This window comes from Frieseomelitta varia, unplaced genomic scaffold, assembly GCF_011392965.1.
Source record: "Frieseomelitta varia isolate USP_RPSP 00005682 unplaced genomic scaffold, Fvar_1.2 scaffold_342, whole genome shotgun sequence".
Taxonomy (NCBI): domain Eukaryota; kingdom Metazoa; phylum Arthropoda; class Insecta; order Hymenoptera; family Apidae; genus Frieseomelitta; species Frieseomelitta varia.
In genome coordinates this window covers 472-21,635 of record NW_025110082.1, presented here as the reverse complement: position 1 = coordinate 21,635, position 21,164 = coordinate 472, and the positions used below count along the sequence as shown (strand labels likewise).

At 27.9% G+C, this 21,164-nt stretch overlaps 6 protein-coding genes across 9 annotated transcripts; 4 read left to right on the top strand and 2 right to left on the bottom strand.

Moving 5' to 3' along the window:
* The first annotated feature begins 741 nt into the window (after positions 1-741).
* LOC122530443 (dephospho-CoA kinase domain-containing protein) lies at positions 742-2,138 on the top strand. The gene is made up of 3 exons (XM_043657397.1): positions 742-1,061; positions 1,316-1,607; positions 1,713-2,138. The coding sequence occupies exons 1-3, from the start codon at positions 950-952 to the stop codon at positions 2,014-2,016; spliced, it is 708 nt and encodes a 235-aa protein (XP_043513332.1). The 5' UTR covers positions 742-949; the 3' UTR covers positions 2,017-2,138.
* A 2,550-nt stretch (positions 2,139-4,688) lies between these two features.
* On the bottom strand, positions 4,689-17,401 carry LOC122530445 (zinc finger CCCH domain-containing protein 10-like). 2 transcript variants are annotated; one of them, XM_043657400.1, is made up of 4 exons: positions 17,263-17,401; positions 5,757-6,360; positions 5,376-5,661; positions 4,689-5,286 (listed from the first exon to the last, which is right to left on the bottom strand). In XM_043657400.1, exons 2-4 carry the CDS (start codon positions 6,284-6,286, stop codon positions 4,816-4,818), a joined length of 1,287 nt encoding a protein of 428 aa, XP_043513335.1. In that variant the 5' UTR covers positions 6,287-6,360; positions 17,263-17,401; the 3' UTR covers positions 4,689-4,815. The 2 variants fall into 2 exon arrangements, with proteins under 2 accessions (XP_043513335.1, XP_043513336.1); XM_043657401.1 differs by lacking the exon at positions 17,263-17,401 and adding an exon at positions 13,344-13,438.
* On the bottom strand, positions 7,427-12,697 carry LOC122530444 (sarcolemmal membrane-associated protein). The gene is made up of 2 exons (XM_043657398.1): positions 11,937-12,697; positions 7,427-11,857 (listed from the first exon to the last, which is right to left on the bottom strand). The coding sequence occupies exon 2, from the start codon at positions 11,618-11,620 to the stop codon at positions 9,227-9,229; it is 2,394 nt and encodes a 797-aa protein (XP_043513333.1). The 5' UTR covers positions 11,621-11,857; positions 11,937-12,697; the 3' UTR covers positions 7,427-9,226.
* LOC122530446 (G patch domain-containing protein 11) lies at positions 13,472-14,769 on the top strand. 2 transcript variants are annotated; one of them, XM_043657403.1, is made up of 3 exons: positions 13,472-13,573; positions 13,790-14,104; positions 14,178-14,769. In XM_043657403.1, the coding sequence occupies exons 2-3, from the start codon at positions 13,882-13,884 to the stop codon at positions 14,699-14,701; spliced, it is 747 nt and encodes a 248-aa protein (XP_043513338.1). In that variant the 5' UTR covers positions 13,472-13,573; positions 13,790-13,881; the 3' UTR covers positions 14,702-14,769. The 2 variants fall into 2 exon arrangements, with proteins under 2 accessions (XP_043513338.1, XP_043513337.1); XM_043657402.1 differs by having other exon boundaries at positions 13,538-13,629.
* Positions 14,800-15,846, top strand: LOC122530448 (partner of bursicon). The gene is made up of 3 exons (XM_043657406.1): positions 14,800-15,289; positions 15,366-15,490; positions 15,574-15,846. Exons 1-3 carry the CDS (start codon positions 15,169-15,171, stop codon positions 15,739-15,741), a joined length of 414 nt encoding a protein of 137 aa, XP_043513341.1. The 5' UTR covers positions 14,800-15,168; the 3' UTR covers positions 15,742-15,846.
* LOC122530447 (bursicon) lies at positions 17,070-18,846 on the top strand. Of its 2 annotated transcripts, XM_043657405.1 has the most exons (4): positions 17,070-17,124; positions 17,270-17,436; positions 18,013-18,138; positions 18,562-18,845. In XM_043657405.1, exons 1-4 carry the CDS (start codon positions 17,106-17,108, stop codon positions 18,709-18,711), a joined length of 462 nt encoding a protein of 153 aa, XP_043513340.1. In that variant the 5' UTR covers positions 17,070-17,105; the 3' UTR covers positions 18,712-18,845. The 2 variants fall into 2 exon arrangements, with proteins under 2 accessions (XP_043513340.1, XP_043513339.1); XM_043657404.1 differs by lacking the exon at positions 17,070-17,124 and having other exon boundaries at positions 17,215-17,436; positions 18,562-18,846.
* Positions 18,847-21,164: the final 2,318 nt, after the last annotated feature.

Genomic DNA, 21,164 nt, shown 5'->3' with positions numbered 1-21,164 from the left:
AAAATTGTACATGTTATTTATTATCTTTTTATATTATTTTATACTGAGATTATATTTTATGAATATCATTTATATTATATATTCGAAATTGTTAAAAATACCCAATTAAATAACATAAATATATCATCAAAATAAGTTAGATGTTATTAATATCCGTCTAGTACATCATAAAACTTATATTTATGTCTTATATTTTTTATTTTAAAAATTATATCATTCATAATATACATGAGTTTTAGAAGTAACGTAACGTTTTGAAGTAAAAAAATGTCAAAGAATTACATGTGATTATGAATAATATATTGTACAATATTAGTACTTAAAATATGTCTTAATTTTAAATATAAAAAATACATTTATTTATATTTTGTATGAATAATAAAATAAAAACCAAATAGAATTAAAGAACTTATTAAAGAATAATATTATGATATATATTATAATAATATTATGATATATATTATTAAAGAATAATATTATAATATTATATTATGATAATATATCAATATTAGCCACAAATTTGAAATTTTTAATAATTTATCAAATAAATCGTTGTTAAGTTTCACAAATTTTCAAACATTTTGCATATGCAAATATGGAATTTATAAAATAATAAATAATTGTCTAAACGTACAAAAGATCGATGCAAGTAGCAAAAAAAAAGGGACGATTCAAATTCAACTTGTAGAGTTTTATTAATCCTTTTTAAATCATTAATCTATAACCAATTAAATTTTTAATTTATTTTACTTATTGTTAATTGGTTGACGTGTTTAATTTCAATAATGTCATATCAAAAATGGATAAAAGGATAATTTTGATTTCAGTGAAAACTGTCATAACATGACTAATGTTAAATAGGACTAAATTTTGCAATGCTAATAGTAACAATATTCATTTAGCTGTTAGGACAAGTGTTAGAGAATAAAAATAAATATTTGATTAAAAAATGTTTTTAGTAGGTTTGACAGGTGGAATAGCTACTGGGAAAAGTAGTGTTGCTGCTATTTTTCTTGAATTCGGTATACCTGTCATTGATGCCGATCAAATTGCACGAAAAGGTTAGAAATGAAACGATACTTTTTACTGAACGATAATTATCATATAATTTGTTATAAAATGACTGCTATTTTTATTATTTAATTTTTTTCTAATATTTAATATTTTTAATTAATAAATGTTTTTTTAACATTGATAATAATTTTTTTTTTTTCACTTATACACATTGTTTATAACGCTTTGTGTGTGCAGATATAAAAAGAAAATGTAATTCGTTTTTATTTGTTTGAAAATTTACATATTGCATATTATACAGTTGTGGAACCTGGGAAACCAGCATGGCATAAAATAAGACAAGAATTTGGTCCAGAAATGTTTTTAGATACTAATGAACTTGATAGAACGAAACTTGGCGATGTCGTATTTAATGATGTAGAAAAAAGAAAAAAATTAAATGCTATAACACACCCAGAAATATGTAGAGAAATATATTGGCAAACACTCAAGTATTTTTTACAAGGACATCAGTTTATAGTTATGGACTTGCCACTGCTTTTTGAAACAAGACGTATGATAAATTATTTGCATAAAATAATTGTTGTAACTTGGTAAGAACAATTCCTTTACTTAGAATTATAAGAATATAGTTAAGAAATAGCTTAAAATTATTAAATAATTAAATAAGAAAAAAACTAATGTATATTCTACTATAGCGAAGAAGATTTGCAATTGCAACGACTTATAGAAAGATCAGGCTTCACAGAAGCTAAAGCAAAGATAAGAATTGCTGCACAAATGTCATTGGAAAGGAAAGCAGAGATGGCAAATTTTGTTATTGAAAATTCTGGTAGCCAACGTGATACCAGAGAACAGACTATTAGAATCATTAATGTTTTAAAGGCTTCGAAATATCATTGGAAATTACGTTTCTTGGTTGGATTTTGTTGTACTGTTTTACTAGCAGGTGCATATTGGCTACGAAGTAGATCTTTACGGCCCTTACCAACAATAACATAAAAATTATTCATTTGTAAATTTTTGTAAACACAAATATCAAATTGTGGTGGTGTGATAGTACTGCATTTATCAAATTTAGAAATTAGTCTGTATGTATAAATAGACAAGTCTAACAAAACGTATAACCATTACATACTTTAAACATATTTTGTGAATATAAAATGGTATTATTGTAATGGTATAATGTAATGGTATTATTTACTAAAATTTTCTTACATTATTTGATTTTGTAAACAATGCCAAATATATATTGTATTTTCTTCAATAGAATATATATATACATATACGATACAAGATACAATTACTGTCTGTTTCATGTATCTAAAAATAGAGAAATACTGATAAATTAATTTAAATTAATAAATTTAATGCAAGTATTGTACAAAAAGAGATTTCATATTCAGTACATAATCGTATTTATGTTTTAAATAATGAAAACGAAATATTCTTGATGAAATGTGATTTTATATATAAATCATAAATTTATAAAGGACGCGAATTAAAATGTATTATGTAAGAAAATATGTCTTAAGATCTTAAATATAAATTTAAGTGATTAATTATTTTAATCTATATAATTTGTTTTATTACTCGCGAAAACATCAGATATATAGATATAATAGAATGAAAAATCACAACTGATATTCAGGACTTTAAATTCTAATTTACGAACTTCGTAACACTTTCCGTATTATTAGTCATTATTTCTACTGTATCTTGTATAAATGAATAGTCAAATAATTGAAACATAATTGGAACCATATTTATCATAAAATTTCATCAAAGAAAAACATGTCTGTGCGTCTCCATATATATTATACAAAAATTTACTTACAACAATAGTTCAGAAATAGCTTAAATGTTTTTCTTTATATTACCTTTTACTTTTTATATGGCAAATTTCTACATTTATAAAATATCTCACTACAAGAGGAAATATTATTATAGAGGCATGATTAATTTGTATTTGTTTGTATCCATCTCGGCAAAGAATTTCACGAACTTCATATTTATTAGAATTTATAGGAAGAAATAAAGAGATCTTATACATATATATATAGATATAGTTTTGCAATCTTGAAAATATTAAGATACAAAGTTTGCAAATCATAAATATTTTATAATAAAATTTTAATTTTATTATAAAAATTTTAATTTTATGGTTATTGATGCATAAAACGTATAAATTATAAAAAATAATAATTTAAAAAATATAAGAATAATTAATGTGCAGTATGTAAAATCTTTTATTTTATTTTATAAGTGTTAATTAACTAACTGCATTTATATTAAAAAAAACTTTGAATATCAAAACAATATGATTAACAATTATTTAAACAATTTATATATTTACAATTTCAAAAATCAAAAGTATTACTAAGAGTCGGAAGATCAAGTTCTTCGTTAATAAAAAAAAATTTAGAATGGTAATTAAATAAAAGACTATATGAAATATTTTTTCATAATTTTTTTTAGAATAAAATAAAATATTAAGAAAAAAATAAAATTTTACCATATTAATAATTTAAACATATAAAATTTTCAATTATGCAAATAAATATAATACGAGTACTACTTCTAAAGAATTTAAAGAGATATATCTTTTTAATGAAGTGCTTATTAACATAAAGTTATACATAAAAGATTATACATTTGTATGCATATATAAAATACACGAGTACTTATTGCTCAATTTCTTATACTAATTACGTAAAATATATACACATGTATCAACCCATGACTGATAACATGACTTGAAAACATATACACGTTTATTTGGTTTATGGGATGCACATTACATTATCTGTGTACCTGATTCTTACATTTATGGATCAGGATTAAATTCATGGTCTTTACTTTCCATCACTTAAACCTAAAGCCACTTACTTAAGTAAAATTGTAAAAACACAAAAGACCACAATAAGTACTTAATTAAAATATCACTAGTTTATAAGAATAGCTAACTTATATTTTAAAAATATGGAAGTATAAAAATTTTTTCCGAGAAAATGAGGAAGCAACAAAATACTATTTACAGCAGTGCGTACAGAACAGTCGTAAGATTCACCATCATTTTTAGAGCAGTGGTAAACCTCAACGTTGAACTTTCGATACAATTCATTTACATGTTTGATCCTAGTTTTGTACTTATCTTAACACATTAGTCTAAATGAGTCATTTCTTACATATATTTTTTTTAATTTACAATTTTTTTTTAATCGTATCTGATTATCTTTTTAATAATACAAAAAATTACTTACAAAATTATTTGTATCTTCGTGATATTACATTAATAAAAAAAGAATAGAATATCATTCTTGATCATTCAATAGTTTTAGATTAGTATTCTTATTAATCTAAATCTATACACGCTTTGGACATTTATTATGTTGTATACATTAACATATTAATGTGATCAATATTCACCTTTTTTTGCAGAACGAATTATTGAAAGAAACGAAAACTCTTAACTTAATGAATTACAATAAGCCATACTGCTAAAAAACAGTTATGATCGTTACGTTTGTCCTGTACGATAATTTCTATGAGCTCCTATATAAATATCTAGGATGTCGCGTTCTTTAATTATATTTAATGATATTTTCAACATTATATTTCTTTTAAAGAACATTTTTGTATCATCTGTGAACATCTCCTCTAATTCTTTTTTCCGCATTCATCACTTATACTTCAAGAAATACAATATTATCTTGAAAGACTGAATGCAAAAGAAAGCATTCTTAACTTGCTTACATGCTTGAGGTATTATTTGATGTTCCTTTCGTGTCTATAATTTACTTACTGCAATACGGGCCTAAGTTCTTGAGTCATAATAGGATACGAAACCAACGGTGCAGTAGCACCAGATATCGAGAGAGGTAAGCTAGCAGGTTGCTGCGTATTAGGTGGTTGTTGATTAGTTGCCTGCGGACCTGAACCGCTCATTGTAATCGTTTGCTGGGCCATCGTAACAATGGGTGGCGGGATTGATACTGGTGCCATTGAAACTGCTGCAATGGAAACAGGTGCAACTGTGGCTATACTTACAGGAACGGTCGCGACACTTGCAGTAACTGTACGTAAAGTGCCAGCAGCTACCGCTGCATTAACCATTTGTTGAGGTGTCGGAGCTTGCGATGGTGGAACAGTATTTGTGATAGTAACTGCTGGAACTGTAACAGCCGTTACATTTGCAGTTCGTTTCCCTGACATTCTCAACTGAGCATTTTGATCCAAGAGAAACTCATTAGTTGCTGTTAGATCGCTAACCTAATGAAGTAAAACGCGTAGATATGTCAGATATACCCGTACAACGTAAAAAAGGTACAATTATGATAGTAAAACTAAATTAAACTGACTTGCTTTTTTAATTCCTCTATCTTCTTTCTCAATAATGCATTTTCATCTTCTAAAACAATTGCTCTAGCTTCATTACGTGGTATTACTGGATAATAATATCCTGGAGTGACCGGTTGCGCAGTATGCTGACCCACGAGTGGCGAAGCTTCAAAATGAACAACAGTTTCACCAGAAACTATTCGCCTCTTTGGTTCAGGAGGTCCTATATAATCAGGTGGATGTGAAGATGCATTGTAACCATTATTTGTGACTAAGTTGTGTTGATCTTCCATTTGCCAATGAAAACTACAAAGATATACAAATATGTTGTTGAACAAACATATCTTAAAGAAACTTGAATCATTTAGATAAAAAAAAAAAAAAATGTTTAACAGACTTACTTTCTATCCTCCTCGTATCTGCGATTCTCACCATTGCTAGTACCGTTAAAATTATGTTGCGGCCTAGACACATTGTGATGGGATGTTGCAATTAAGTTATGCTGCGGTTCTTCGCTCTTCCAATGTCTGAATTTACAATTTGTCCTTTGGCAGCTACCCTTGATGAAATCTTTACACATTGGATATTCCGATTTTTCATTGTTGTTTTTGAGCCTGTTCAAGATGTGGGCAGGTAATTCCCCCGTTGCTCGGAATCTTTTCTCCTCGCTTTCTGTGCAGTGAAGGAATTTGCAACCAGGCCAATTGCACATTCCATTTTGAAAGTCATGGCAAAACGTGTACTCTTCTACAGGGTCATCCTCGGAACGTTCATGCAAATACTTGCAGCGTTTGCCTCTATGACACACGTTTCGTAGAAAATCTCTGCACACGCGAGTGGGTGATGCATCTCCGCTTGCATTCGCCGCGCCTACTGTCTTGCTCGCTTGCCCGCCTCTCGCGTTATCCGACTTCTTTTTCAGCTTCTTCATCGATAATACATTGCGGTCATACCTCGTAACGAATTCCTAATCGATCGTTATTGCTTACACGTTATACGTGTGTGCTGCAATTACAAAACAATTTATTATAATACAAGTGGTAACAGATGAATCAGTCAGACTTCCACAAAGGCAGAATTTATAAAGTTCTAAATAATAAAATTCAGAGGAGTTAAAGTATCGACATAATAAAGTATATTGTTGACTTTTTTTGTCAAATGATCAAAGTATAGAACATTGGCTTAATATCGTATTCAACATCAATCAATATAAAATCATAAAATAAATTGATGAAAATAGTTAAAATGAAATAGTTCCTGAAAACATCGAATTTTCGCTTTCAGAATTACTTGTCAGAAAAATTTTGCTTAGAAACGCAATTGAAGCATACGCGATTTGAATCATTTCAGATATTTTCTAACAGACACGTCTGCAATTCGTATTCGCTTTATTTTGAAACGTGCTCTCAGTTTGCATTTTTTCGCATTTACGTCAAACGGCATAAAAATATCATAATGGAAAATTTCTGAAAATATCAAACAGATATTCTCTCATCATAGAAAATTCTGCGACATATTTAACGCATATAAATAACGCTACTTTTACAGCTTGAAAATGATTTAACCGACATATATATATATATATGTCGGAAAAATGTCGTGAGAAATGACAGTTATCTTGCTCAATTGTTTAATTATATACTACCGAAAAATTACACGATTAAAATATTTATTGCGATTACGTAACTCTCTCGTGGCGACGATATTTTTAGTTCGGTTATAGTTATGCCGAAAACTCAGTGATGTTATACTGCAGAAGCAATTACTGAACTTTATCGCAATTTTGATATTTAAATTACGCTACGATCTAACACGTGTTCGAAGTTCAAACTATAATTATGCTTTCGTACAAGCTACAATTAATTATAATATTAAGTTACGATGTTAATTACCGTGGGTATTAGTACAATGGACTATAATAATAGACTAAAAGTAAAATACATGAAATATGTATTTAGAACTTTTGTTGTTAATTTTCTGATATCTGACCCTCTCAGAAATCGCATAATTATTTAATAAACCTCCATATTCGCCATTGACACTAGGTTGCTGGTGAAAAATAGCAAAGGACTTCAGTTAAGTTAATTTTTATTTTTTTTATATAATGACTATTACATAAATGGTAAGAGGTCAACAATGTTATGTACAATATTACTTCATTATTTATATAAACCTTCGCGATCTTAAATATAGTTTCAATCTACCAAGAAAGTAACATCCCATAAAGCAGCCAGGCCAATGTCCTTTTTTGGGAAATTGAATATACTTCGTATTGTTCGCTTATATTGATCGGTATTTATCAGGTTTAACAGGGCAGAAATAGATCAGGCAATGGCACTGTAACTAAACTATCAGTGAATTAAGAAAATATCAGTTAATTTTAGTCGCGTTCGTATAAAAAGAATAAATAGAAAAGTATAACTACAACATTGTTCTTCTTCTTTTCTTTTTCTTTTGGTTATTTTTCTTTGTTAGAAACAGACATCTAGGCCATCGTATCTGAAAAATTGGCTAAACACACTGATTTAATAATAAGAATTATAGGAAAAATTTCGCACTGAAGAATCATTCTCATCTTAAAATTTATTAGGTCGTTCGAATCGATATGCTCCTATTATCATTCTACTAACAAAAAATAAACGACAAAACAATATAAAAAAAAAAGAGAGAAAATAATAAAAAATAAAAAAAAGAAAAGCACATGTAAGGAAATGGAACTGCGGAAAAAATATTAATCGAAGCTTTGAGTTACTGAAGACCTTAAACGTTATGTATCAACAAATTATTCTTTATCTACATACAGAAGATAGTTTCATATAAAAAAAAAGAAAAAAAAACAGCTGCAATTTAAAATCGATTACTGCTTAATATTAAATAATTTCATTAAATCGATGAATTTATAATGAAAGCATACGTAACGCGATTATTGATCAAAGGACACGATAATTCGACTTGTTTCAGCTTATCATTATCATTCTTATTATTATCATTATCATCATCATTATTATTATCATCATCATCATCATCATCATCATCATCATTATCATTATTATTATATTTCTCATAGAAATCCTTAACATTATAAAATGTCAAAGGAATCGAATTAATTAATGATTTTACATTTTGAACACAAGCAATTATCAGATCATTCAAATAAATATAAAATATTTCAATTAGCACAGATTTAAAATTACTAATTCTACGAGAAATATCAAGGGAAGTTTTTTTATCAAGACGTAGGATATTATATCGATACGGGTATTTATAAAAATCGCTCTTTGCATATAAACGTTATTTATAATTTATGTAATGATACATTTGAATCATAGGGTGCAGTGCTTGTATTGATCGCAAAAAATAATGACATAAACGAGTGCAATATCTGTAAATAGAGATTAATACCATTTTATTCAAGAAGATATGATATCGAGCATATTGGCAGCATGTTGAACATTTTACATGGTATTGTCTATATTTTTTCTAATACATTTCTTTTCCCTATCCTAGAATTTTGTTCTATGTATGTACACATTTATTGCTACAACTCTGCTTAATTTGATTTTGGTTCCTTGTTTTTAAATGGTAACATGATATATACGTTTGCATTACACTTGTCATTTATCAGAACAGCTTTTTTTTTTGAGATTGGTGCTTCGACAACAATATCGAAAAAATATATACAATTCTTAATATTTTTGTTGGTATAAAAATGTTCAATTTCTTTTTTTTTTTTTGTTGAAGTTACACGCCACCCAGTTTGTTATATTCTGTCTTCTCGAAAGATCTTAGCAAACGATACAAAAAAATCGACGAAGAGGAAGGACATTTTAATATTAATCAACGTTAAAGTTATATACAAGAAACGAAAACATTAAAATATTTTTTCAAGCAACATCCATATTAACATAATTGCAATGGGTGCCACATAATGTATTGGTACAGTGTACGTTGTATTTAACAAGTCACCACATTGTGCTTTAACAGATTTATATTTTTTCGAGAGCTCTGCTTTTTCTTCGACGAACGCATTGTACTTTTCTTTTAAAATAACTAATTCTTCATGGAGCTCTTGAATTCTTTGAGTTTCGTTCTTGGCACGATAATATAGTTGCTTTAGTTTTTCAACAATTTCCTCATTAGGTTCACAAACTAACCAATCCTTCAGACTTTCTAACTCCTTACTGACGATTTGCTGTGATTCTAAATTGTCCTCAAGTTTTAACGAATCTAAGGATCCTATTAAAATTTGTAGTAAATATTCTCTTGTGTGTATACTTTGCTGCATGTTATCATTCTTGGATAATGGTTTTAGAGTTTTAACATAATCTCCTTCTAAATGTTCTTCTTCACACTCTTTATCTAATTCACAGTTATCTTTATCTGTTTCATCTTTCTTTTCAAATTGATCAATTTCCGTAGGAACAGATTCATTTGAAGTGATCTTGACATTAATCGTGCTCTCAATAGTAACTTCTGCTTCTTCACTTTCCTTTAATTTCTGTACAGTTTGAGGTGAATAAGAGGTTTCTAGTTGTTTGTCATTTTCTTCACACATAAATCTAACTTCCATTTTATAAGGTACAAAAATTTCTTCTGCTAATTTATACACAGATTCTTCTTTTTTAACTTCTATAACAGATTTTTCACTTGCATCATCACTAGTAATACTGCATGTATCATCTGTTGCATCTGAATTGGCATCAGATTCTGAGTTCATGTCTGTATTATCTATATTTACATTTCCATTAACCAAAGTTTTCCGAGGTGGTGGTAAAATATATTCTGTTGAATTATCATTATTAACCAATGAATCATCTAATTGTTCTTTTGAAAAAGAATCATCAGAATTTTTTAATTGATTTGAGTCAATATCTTGCGAATTGATTTGATTATCTTGTTCATCTTTCAAAAAATAAAAGTTTGTGTCTACATCAATGTCTATATAGTCAACATGAATAGAATTTAATTTATTAAGGATAATGTTGATGGCCTCAATGGGATTTTCTTCATCTTTTGAATCTATAATGCCAGTTGTTACTAATTTTGTATTCATGTCCTGCAAAATTTGCATGTAATTTCTGAGGGCAGTGATCTGTTTATAAATATTAACAGAATCTAATCGAGAATCACGTAATCTTGTCTGTAGAATTTTTTCAGTTCTAGACTGATCTTCCAGTCTCTTTAAAAATTCTTGTTTCTCTTGTTCTGTGCTTTGTACTATGTCTTGTATTTTTTCCTCACTCTCTTTTAGCTTATTTGTAGTTTCTTGTAACTTCTTTTGCGCTTCTGTATATTTGTTACATAACTCCTGAAATTCTGTTTGAGTATATTTCGCCACATTGTGAAGACTTTGACATTCCTCTTCTGTTTCATTTAAACGTCCCTCTAATTGAACTAATCTTTGAGTCACCTCTAATTTCTCTTGCAATACTTTCTGCAATGCCTCCTTTGCTGCATTTTGGTAATGTATTTTCTCTTCCTGAAGTGATACCAGCTCATTTCTGATTTTGTCTTCTGTATAATTTTTAGAATAAACAGCTAACTGATTTTCCATACTCTCCACCCAGGACAATAAACGATCCTCTGTAATCAGGGCTTTCCATGATTGATTGGCAGCCTTTCGAGTATTTGCTACAAGTTGTTGAAGATACACTAACTTAGAATAAAGTGCTTTCTCGCGTCTCGAGGCCTCTTGCATAACTTGATTCAACTTGTACACATCGTCCAATGAAACGTTATTGAGTGGAGATGCGACTGACGTACTAAGACTAGCTTTAGCCTCCTTTCCATCTGGCAAGTATAATTTCAATGTTGCAACTATACACCCGTGCCTAACTTTCTTTGTACTTTCTATCACATCTACTCCAAATTGCACTATGTCACCAGAACAGACTTCTTTTGGTGCTGATTCTAAACCAGCTGCACTGAGTCTTTGATTGTTAACAAATGTTCCATTACTGCTACGTGTGTCCTGTAAAAAAAACTTCCCACTCGAATACCATAATAGCGCATGATTTCTGGATAGTACTTTACAATCAAAAATGGCATTGTTTGGCGTGGCCCTGGCCCTTGCCACAGAACGACCAACCTTCACAGGCTGCTCCAAAGTAAATGTACGTTCTTCAAAAGGATGAGAATTATCACGACAGATTAAAATTCCTTTGGCTGTCATTTTGTTGTTTTGCAGCGAATTTACTTTCAAGTTGGAATTCTGATTGGCAGGAAAACTGGCATTTTGTACCCATTCACCACTGGCTACAACCATAGCCGATGTAAAATCCAAAGGAGTGACAAGTTTTTCCCCAGCAACAAATTTAAAACACGCACGAAACACGAATTATCGACACATAACGAAGTTCGTGGAAACGGAAAGTCACACGTTTTAATGTCATTGGATATCTTTGCTGTCTGTGCACGGTTTGTCACGAAAATTACTGTACACACCCGATCCTACAATTTGAACACGAGGATTGTACTTCGACCTTCCTCGAAAACTTGAAATCTGTTACAATAACAAGTAACATACAAATTCACATGTTCTGCGGTAGGGAAAAAAAAGGAAAAGAAAAAAATTCCGTTACTATTCCAACAATCTTGCTTGGTGTTCCTTTTTCTATTTATCGTGAAGTTCCTCGTACATGTGTTACAGTTGCACGCCTATGTTTGTCAATTAGTCGAGTCCAGAATATTCTTTGGTTGGTTAATAGTTGAACAAATATGATCTTAACAACAATACGATCTAGACTGAGTTGAGAATCGAGAGCTAAAAGCTACTATATGTTTCCTCGGGTAAGTAGCGGTGAGCGTACGCTTTCACACTTTCGTCCTTCGCACTAGTTCCCTTGCACTTCGGTGTCTTCGACGATGCATTCAGGAAAGTTCATCGGAGAAGTGTGAAACACACAATACGTAATCAACGTTTCTCGGACATGATGAATTGAGTAATGTTGTGATCAACTAGATCAAGACCAAAAATATTGTTCTCGAGAACTACTGCATTACTGTATCGAGATACAAGCGGTCCACGTTCCTTCAAACACACAGTACTATTCAATTCCGCGTTTCGCTGTTTATCGACCGACGGCAGTATAGTCATCTATACGACTACACGGTGTAGCAAATTTAAAGCAGATACTTGGGCGTGCTACATCGCAACAATCATTCACAAGGGAGAGAGACATTTAACTTGCAATAAAAAAAAAGAAGAAAAAAAAACAAATAGACAGACAGAGCTGAAAACAATATTGGTGTATATATTTCAAATCAGTGATATAAAATTGAGATCGTGAAATCTTCTCCTAACTATGTACCTGTAGTTACGTTAATTATTAAAAAAAAAAAAAAAAAAAAAAATGGTAACGTTTGTTTGCACTTAGCAAATCGAATTTATTAAGTTTATTTTGAAAAGTTAATACCGTAACCATCGAAGTATTAATCACTGTCATAGCACGAGACGGAAGAAATAAAATAAACAATATCCCGATTCGATGTTTTTTTCATGGTATTCAGAAATATATATTTATATTCTTGCAAAATAAAAACTACGTAGCATAAAGAAAACAGCTTCGTGTAAATGTTAATGGGCATCGCGTATGCATCAATGAACTCGCATAATTTATAGAGAAAGATAATAATATCGTTATAAAAAAAGGCTGTCTTAAAATTATCTCGATTAATTAAGAATACAAAATGAAGAACTAACAAACGATATTTGTTACGTTTCTAATACAGGTGTATCTAATACTCGACGAACCATTATTTAAGAAAAACAACAATTTATATTTAGAAATATTAATAGTTTTCTTTTAGAAGCTAAGTACTTTATACACGTGACAAAAGTAGATTTTTAAACTATTATAATTCCATAATAATAATTTATTAAGTGTTATAGTCTCTAGAGCAATCAAATTATTTCTTTTATATATAAAATGTATATTATGTTCATTTATTGAATTGTAACTAATATGAATTTAATACTATTTACATACGATTTACGAGAGTCACGAATGTGTAGGAAACTTTTGTTCATAAAACGCCATAAACAACTAAACTTTTTTTAAGACAACTGCTATAGAGATTTTCAGAAATCAATATTTTAAATGGAGTTAATGGATACCTTTAAGCATATGTGCTTCGAGTATTCTTATATAAAAACATACGAAGATCAATGTTTGTTGAATGGCTCACCGTATACGGAAATACTGTGAATATAACCTAAATAAGGTTATACGGTAAACTTCACAGTCTCAAAATAATGTTTATGGAAATTTTAATGTACAAATTATATAAAAAATATTCTAGTAATTCGTTTCTTGATTATATAAAATTTTGTATTTACTTTTTATAATTGAAATGTGAAACGAGTATAATAAGTTTGATACGCGTTTGTGTATGCTCAAATAGCTATGTGTGCATATTTTTTTTTCTTTTTCAGGTGGTTAATCAGTATTTTATAATTTCATAAGATTTACATTATAATTTATATTTACAATAAAACACAAAAAGAAAATAAAGGAATAAAAAAGGATGTCAGATACAGAAGATTATATGTCAGATAAATTTTTACAAGGAATTGAAAAACCTGCTTCATCAAGCCTCATATATCGACATGCAGATAAAAGAAAATTCGAACTCATGAAAAAGAAAACTGAGATTGAGGCCAAACTAAATGAGAAAAACTCCATAAAACATATTGAGGAAGAAAAAAGAGAAGCAGGTTTATCCTCTGCAATTACAAGTTCTAATAAAGGTTTGCTTTTGATTTTTTATGAAATTTCTATTTTACTGCAATGCTTGATTATACAAATTTATGTATTTGATAGGTTATGAAATGATTATGAAAATGGGATATAAACCTGGTCACGGAATAGGTAAAACAGAATCAGGAAGGACTGAACCAATTGGTCTTGAAATAAAATTAGACAGACAAGGTTTAGGGAAAGAAATTATAAAAAAAGAAAGAAAAAGAAAAGATAATTTACTTAATGATAGATTAGATAATAAGAGTATGAAAGATTTTCGAGATAGAATTGCACAAAAAAGGACAGAACAATTATTAAAAACAGACTTGTATAAAAGCCAAAAAATTTGTCAGAAATTAGATATGCAACAAGAAATAGAAAAACCTAAGGAAATATGGTTTTGGTTGCCTCAAGATAATGAAGATGATACAGATAATAGTGATACAGAGGAGGATGATGATTCTTTATCTGTGGATGAAAAACTTGAAATTTTAACTAAGTATTTAAGAGAAAAATATTTTTATTGTATCTGGTGTGGAGTAGCCTTTCTGGATGAAGATGATTTAAGAGATAATTGTCCAGGAAGTACAAGGAATGATCACTAAATCAGAATTTTTAATTTGTATCTCATTTCAATTAGAAGTGTATATAAATAAAAAAAAGATACAATCAAGATTTCATTATCATGTTTTTACTGCCACCTATGTTTTAATCATGTTATAAAAAGCATAAAAAACTCAGAATCTCAATTCTTTAATATGGTCACCCACAGTGTACAAAAACATAAAAAACCCATTAGAGTTATAATGCAAAATACTGAAAAAGTACAGTTCTTATACTAGAAAAAATCTTACACTGTACAATGTAAAAGCAAGGGAAACTTATCTCGATTCAGTTATGCTATTATGTCCTAGCAGGAGTTCAGCACCCCCAAGTAATAACATGTTAGAGGGAAAGTTACCTATAAAAGCATCTGTTTCATTTTCTGCTCTTTCATTTCAGACAAAATCTTTGACCATACCTTTACCATATTGAAACAGATTAAATATCAATTAAAGAAAATTCTAGCACAATGTTTATATTTACAATTTTCTTTGTATTAATTGCATCTATATATACCAATGATATAGTTGCTCAAGTAACAGATGATGAAAGTTGTGAAACATTACAGTCAGAAGTACATATTACAAAAGGTATTATTTCTTATTCTAATTTGATTAACTTTATATGTAAATAAATAAAAACTAAAATATTTTTTGTTTATTTCAGATCAATATGATGAAATAGGTCGATTAAAAAGAACTTGTAGTGGAGATATATCTGTTACAAAATGTGAAGGGTTTTGTAGTTCACAAGTACAACCAAGTGTTGTAAGTACAACAGGATTTTCAAAGGTGAGACTATTTAAAAAAAAATAAAGTTTTCATAAAAACAATAAAACAAACACTTTTGAAGATCTTTTTTATTTCCCCAATAGGAATGTTATTGCTGTCGTGAGAGTTATTTAAAAGAAAGGCATATTACTTTACATCATTGTTATGATGCAGATGGTATAAAATTAATAAATGAAGATGGAGTAATGGAAATCAAGATAAGAGAACCAACAGAATGTAAATGTATTAAATGTGGCGATATATCTCGATAAATATGAAAATATTTTATAAAAATATTAATAAAACATATATATATTTATATATATAGAAATTAAATGTAATAAAAATTATATGATTTAAAATAAAAATAATAGAATGTATTTAAAAATATTCACTCCCCCTTCCTTTTCATATTTATAAACTGTATCAAAAAATAAATACTAATATACTGCTATATTAGCTAAATGTTTAGTTTAAAATTAAAAAAAATTAAATATTAAAAAACAATAAATATATTCATTTTTATATTATACATAATTATTTCTTTTGTAATTAATAAATAATAAAATTTAATCAATTTAGACATTTATAAAATAGAATTTTATCTATAAAAAAAAGTTAAGATTATATAATCTGAGTTAAGAAGTTAAGATTATAAAAAAAGTTATTTAATATACACAGATAGAATTAGAATATCAATAAGTGATGAGATACCACAAAAATTAAATTAATATATATTATTATAACAATCAAATTAAAATATTAAAAATAGTAAATAAATAATTAATTTGTTGTATAATGAATATACAACAAATAATTAATTTTTTAATTTTATCGTGAATGATATTTGTTAAAAGGTAAGTAATAACATTTTAAAAATATTAATAATGCTACATTTTAGAATTTTGAACAGCTAAATATATATATATGGTATAAAACATACAAAATAATTTTTCTATTTAGATTAATAAAATGTTATATTTTATATATTATTTTTATTATGAATTTTATTATGTACTATGTACAACAAATTACTCTTAAAAACCTATTATTGCAATATTGCTTGTATGAATAATTAACTTAAATTAATTTATATAAATTAAATAGAATTTATGCAACAAAAATTTTCATAGTCTTTCATAAAAATTATTCATAACTTAAGCATCTCTTGTTGGTAAAATTATAATATATTTTGATATACGTATATGTTCCATGCATACAATTATTACCAATACATAAATTTGTAAATATATGGTGATAACTTATAATATAATAGACATATAATATAAAAGAAATTTTAATTTAGAAAAAAATAATACAAAGTTGAAACCTACTTTTAGATTTATAAATAATAGCTTTTGTAATATTCAATATTAATATTTTATGGAAATAATTTTTTATGAAGGACAAAAAAATATTTGATGAAAATACTTGCTATATATGATGTTTTCAGAAACATTTTTATTGTCTAATATAGAACTTCTATATATTTGACTCCTTTCCTAGTGCTATTAACATAAGCATCAAAAGGGAAGGGAGAAAACATGGTCACCTACAGAGTATAAAAGGATAGAACTTGTAATTTCCAAGCACAGTAACGTAGTAGATCTAAGAGGAAAAGTGTCGTGCTAACACTATGTTGCTCTATCATATTGGTAAATAAAGAATTGCAATAAACATATTTAAATTAAAACTAAAATTAATATAAAAAAATAAAAATACCTTTAAAATAATAAACAAAACAAAAACATAAACATATAATGTACATATATCAATGTAATTTTGTTACTTACTGTGTAGTAGGTGCCAGTGTATTAATATGTCTGCTAAGCGAAACAACAAAAGCTATTATAGGCGTTGATGAATGTCAAGCAACTCCAGTCATTCACTTTTTGCAATATCCAGGATGTGTACCAAAACCAATTCCTAGTTATGCATGTAGAGGACGTTGTAGTAGTTATCTGCAGGTAAAACAAAAAAATAAGTTATATAGAATAATGTACTACATTTTATTTTTATATAAATAAATTTAAGGCCGTATTTTATGTTGGCATTAAAAACAAGTTGTTTAAGGAATATTTATCTAATTTCATATATCTTCAACCAACTCCTAGACCATTGATTCAAAATATATAAAAACATCAATATCAAACAATTTTGTAAATCAAATTTTTTATAATTAATATCATTCAATATTATTTAGTGTCAATGTTAATGTTCAAATAATTTAAGTTTATGTAAACATTTAAACTCAAAAATATTCTCATATATTTATGACATATTTAAATATTATTTTTGATTTGTATAATAAGGTTACCACTGTGTCTTTCATTCATAGTTGCAGCATACATATAAAAAAACTCTGAACATTTTCTGTTATTTCTGTTATTTGCAATTCCTATAAACACCGTCAGGTATCAGTTTTACATTAACATTTACTGGACACCATAATATTTTGCACAATGCTATTTCAATGATATATCTTATAGAAAGTTGTCAAGTTAATATGTATGAACATCCATCCATTCGTACCTGTTCTACAGGTATCCGGATCAAAAATTTGGCAAATGGAGAGGAGCTGCATGTGTTGTCAAGAAAGCGGCGAACGAGAGGCCAGCGTATCCCTATTTTGTCCGAGGGCCAAACCAGGCGAAAAAAAATTCCGAAAGGTTAGGTTATTCGTCTGATTTAATTATAGAATTTTGGATATTTTGTTAAAAATGTTATAAATTAATGAAACGTCGGCCGATTAATCACTCGCGCTACAAAATCAGGAACAAATCTTTTGACACCACGAGTTTCTCACAGCCATGTTGTTTTCATTTAACCGACTAGTGGGAAGCGCATCAGAAAATGAATATCGCGCGTGATTTGAATTGGATTGGATTAAAAAATCATTTACAAAATATAAAATTGCGTTTATTTATATCATTTATGATCAATATATATATATATATATATATATATCAAATCTATGTATATATATATATATATTTTTTTATTATATATGAAAATGAAACGAAATATTTCTACTTGATAAAATTTAAGTTTATAAAACTCACTGAATTTATTTGGTAATCATTTGTTCATAGGTAATTACCAAGGCACCTTTAGAGTGTATGTGTAGACCATGTACTAGCGTAGAAGAATATGCAATTATCCCACAAGAGATCGCTGGATTTGCTGACGAAGGTCCGTTCACGACCTCTGCACACTTTAGAAGATCTTCCGATTTGCAGTAAATTCTTTTCTTAAACAGTAAGAGTAACAAAATGAAGGAAAGTGTTAAAGATAAGAGATACTTTATTGCATGTATGGAATATTATAAACGCATAAATAAATTGAAAATGTAAAATATTCATTGGTATTGTTTGTTATATATACATATATGTATGTAAATGTTATACATTAACATAAAGAAAATGTGGTTATCCTACTTATCCTTTGTTAAATAATTTTCATACATAGAAATCCTTGAAGATATCGTATATTATATATTATTCTTAGCATTTTTAAGTCAAAAGAAATGGAAAATAGTGAAAGTTAACTAATATTTTGGTGGATGTACATCAGAAGCCTTATTATTTTGTTATAAATTATTTCAATTATATTACATACATATAAAATAACTACATTGTAATAAATATACAATATAGGATATTACGCGTTTAGTGTTTTTCTTTTTAATGCGTATTTATGTGATACGTTACAGTACGGTTATAATTATTGCATCTTAATGTTATACTGTCAATTATTACATCCTGTCAAGTATACAATATCTACAATTTTTAAAATTCAAGTGCATCAGATGTTAACGTTGGAACTTCAGTAAGATTTATCAAATCGCGTGTAATACACTAGTTCAATATTACACGTATTTCGATCAGAATTATAGAAACAATATTATACGAATAGTGTTACAAAAAAATATATAGATTACTGATTTAGTTAATGAATTTCTTCGGCGTTATGATCGATGCATCTAGACAGGCATATATTCAAGAAAATAATCAACAACAGTTTGACATGGAGTTCTTTTTTATTTTTTTTTTTTTCTCGTATAGATATGATTTATCATAGAAGTGTATGTGTGTATTTGTGTATTGTGTTTTGGAATTTGTGAATTTATATTTTGTATATGTATATTAAACGTAAGTACACGCAAATATATGCAAAATAGTAAATATATTTGCGTATTCATACGTGAACCATCAGCACAATGCGTCGCATGCACGTGCAACATTCCAAACAGCATAATAACAATGCTGCCTTCTTTCTTCAGCCTGACCAAATCTCACTTACAATATTTACTTATTAAATATTTACAGCGATAATTTTTTTGTTTTTGTTGTAATTCACTTCTCGACATGTTTCCAACAACGTTTTTTTTAATATATAAATTATTGTAATTTTATATATTTACTATATCTCGAGTGTATTTCATGTTTCATCCCGTCGAATGATACATTCTACTGAAGTAGAATGGAATCTTTCAAGGAGACAAATATTACAAATCATTAATACTCAGCTCATTCATAAAATCTTTCATTCTCTTGTATTTCGCGTATATTTCATTTTTACAGTGTGAAAAAAGCAATAGCCATGGATGTGATTTCTCCTTTATATTTTCATTCTTCTCATTTCTTTTCTAGTTTCACTTCGTTTCTGTATGTTCAAAAAAATATTCTGTATTTTATACTTTAAAACCTGCTATTATATAACTGATAAAAAAAAATATACAAGAATTTTTTCAACATGTTGTAATAAATTCTAGATTACCAAACAAAATATAAATTTGGAGTAAATGGATAATATCAATACAAGATTCGATAAAAAAAAAAGTAAACATACAATGAAATAAGAAGTCGCGATGATGAAGGGCCTTTATCATAATAATTTACGAACGTACTATAAATTTTCTATTGTAAGCAAGTATTAGATTTTTTTACATTGTTTGTTTATATGTACGTATACATGTATAAACATGTGTTTATACATAAATATGATTTAAGTCAGTCGGATAGAATATATGGTAACCTTTTATCCCTTCAACAACGCAGACTTTATAAAATTGAAGTAACAACAAATTTCAATATTTCAATATTAATTAGAAATTACAATTTCTTAAATAAAGAGAATATATTTAATATGAGAAACATTAGACAAAAAACTATAGCTATATCGTTTTCTGTCTAATGTTTCTCTTTATTTAAGAAACTTCTCCACACTGTATTTTAAATTAGTATAATAATTTTATACAATTTGCTACACCGTCCTGAATTGTGCAGACATTCCATCACGCATATAATCTGCTCTCTCAATGTTCATAAATAACTAGTGTTAAAAAATAGTAGCGCCTTAATATGCACACCATTTGTATCCTTCCGTTTTCTAATTTCAACATATTTTGAATTACGAAACCATAGTTCGTAATGTTATGTTCACTCTTTACTTTCACCCATTTTTAATTATGAATGTGTATTTTTCTCCATACAGTTGAATACATTGTAAATTCACAAGATATAAATTAGTAATTCTGTTATATTTGTTACTATAATAGGAAGAACCTCCTCGCCTTTGCGTCAGACTTGGTTATCAATAGTTTTTTTTTTTTTTTTGCATATACTTCAAATATAATTTACTTAAAATTGACCTACTTATCCACACTTGTGATCTGTAATTTGCCTAACTCACA

What these genes read in the sequence shown, in the direction of transcription:
- LOC122530443 (XM_043657397.1), top strand. Translation starts at nt 950, where the DNA reads ATGTTTTTAGTAGGTTTGACAGGTGGAATAGCTACTGGGAAAAGTAGT. An exon ending in CGATCAAATTGCACGAAAAG is followed by an intron (nt 1,062 to 1,315) that starts GTTAGAAATGAA and finishes CATATTATACAG; the next exon opens with TTGTGGAACCTGGGAAACCA. An exon ending in AAAATAATTGTTGTAACTTG is followed by an intron (nt 1,608 to 1,712) that starts GTAAGAACAATT and finishes ATTCTACTATAG; the next exon opens with CGAAGAAGATTTGCAATTGC.
- LOC122530445 (XM_043657400.1), bottom strand. Translation starts at nt 6,286, where the DNA reads ATGAAGAAGCTGAAAAAGAAGTCGGATAACGCGAGAGGCGGGCAAGCG. An exon ending in AGATACGAGGAGGATAGAAA is followed by an intron (nt 5,662 to 5,756) that starts GTAAGTCTGTTA and finishes ATATCTTTGTAG; the next exon opens with TTTTCATTGGCAAATGGAAG. An exon ending in TAGAGGAATTAAAAAAGCAA is followed by an intron (nt 5,287 to 5,375) that starts GTCAGTTTAATT and finishes TTACTTCATTAG; the next exon opens with GTTAGCGATCTAACAGCAAC.
- LOC122530444 (XM_043657398.1), bottom strand. Translation starts at nt 11,620, where the DNA reads ATGGTTGTAGCCAGTGGTGAATGGGTACAAAATGCCAGTTTTCCTGCC.
- LOC122530446 (XM_043657403.1), top strand. Translation starts at nt 13,882, where the DNA reads ATGTCAGATACAGAAGATTATATGTCAGATAAATTTTTACAAGGAATT. An exon ending in AATTACAAGTTCTAATAAAG is followed by an intron (nt 14,105 to 14,177) that starts GTTTGCTTTTGA and finishes TGTATTTGATAG; the next exon opens with GTTATGAAATGATTATGAAA.
- LOC122530448 (XM_043657406.1), top strand. Translation starts at nt 15,169, where the DNA reads ATGTTTATATTTACAATTTTCTTTGTATTAATTGCATCTATATATACC. An exon ending in AGAAGTACATATTACAAAAG is followed by an intron (nt 15,290 to 15,365) that starts GTATTATTTCTT and finishes TGTTTATTTCAG; the next exon opens with ATCAATATGATGAAATAGGT. An exon ending in GTACAACAGGATTTTCAAAG is followed by an intron (nt 15,491 to 15,573) that starts GTGAGACTATTT and finishes TTTCCCCAATAG; the next exon opens with GAATGTTATTGCTGTCGTGA.
- LOC122530447 (XM_043657404.1), top strand. Translation starts at nt 17,230, where the DNA reads ATGTACATATATCAATGTAATTTTGTTACTTACTGTGTAGTAGGTGCC. An exon ending in GTTGTAGTAGTTATCTGCAG is followed by an intron (nt 17,437 to 18,012) that starts GTAAAACAAAAA and finishes CCTGTTCTACAG; the next exon opens with GTATCCGGATCAAAAATTTG. An exon ending in GCGAAAAAAAATTCCGAAAG is followed by an intron (nt 18,139 to 18,561) that starts GTTAGGTTATTC and finishes ATTTGTTCATAG; the next exon opens with GTAATTACCAAGGCACCTTT.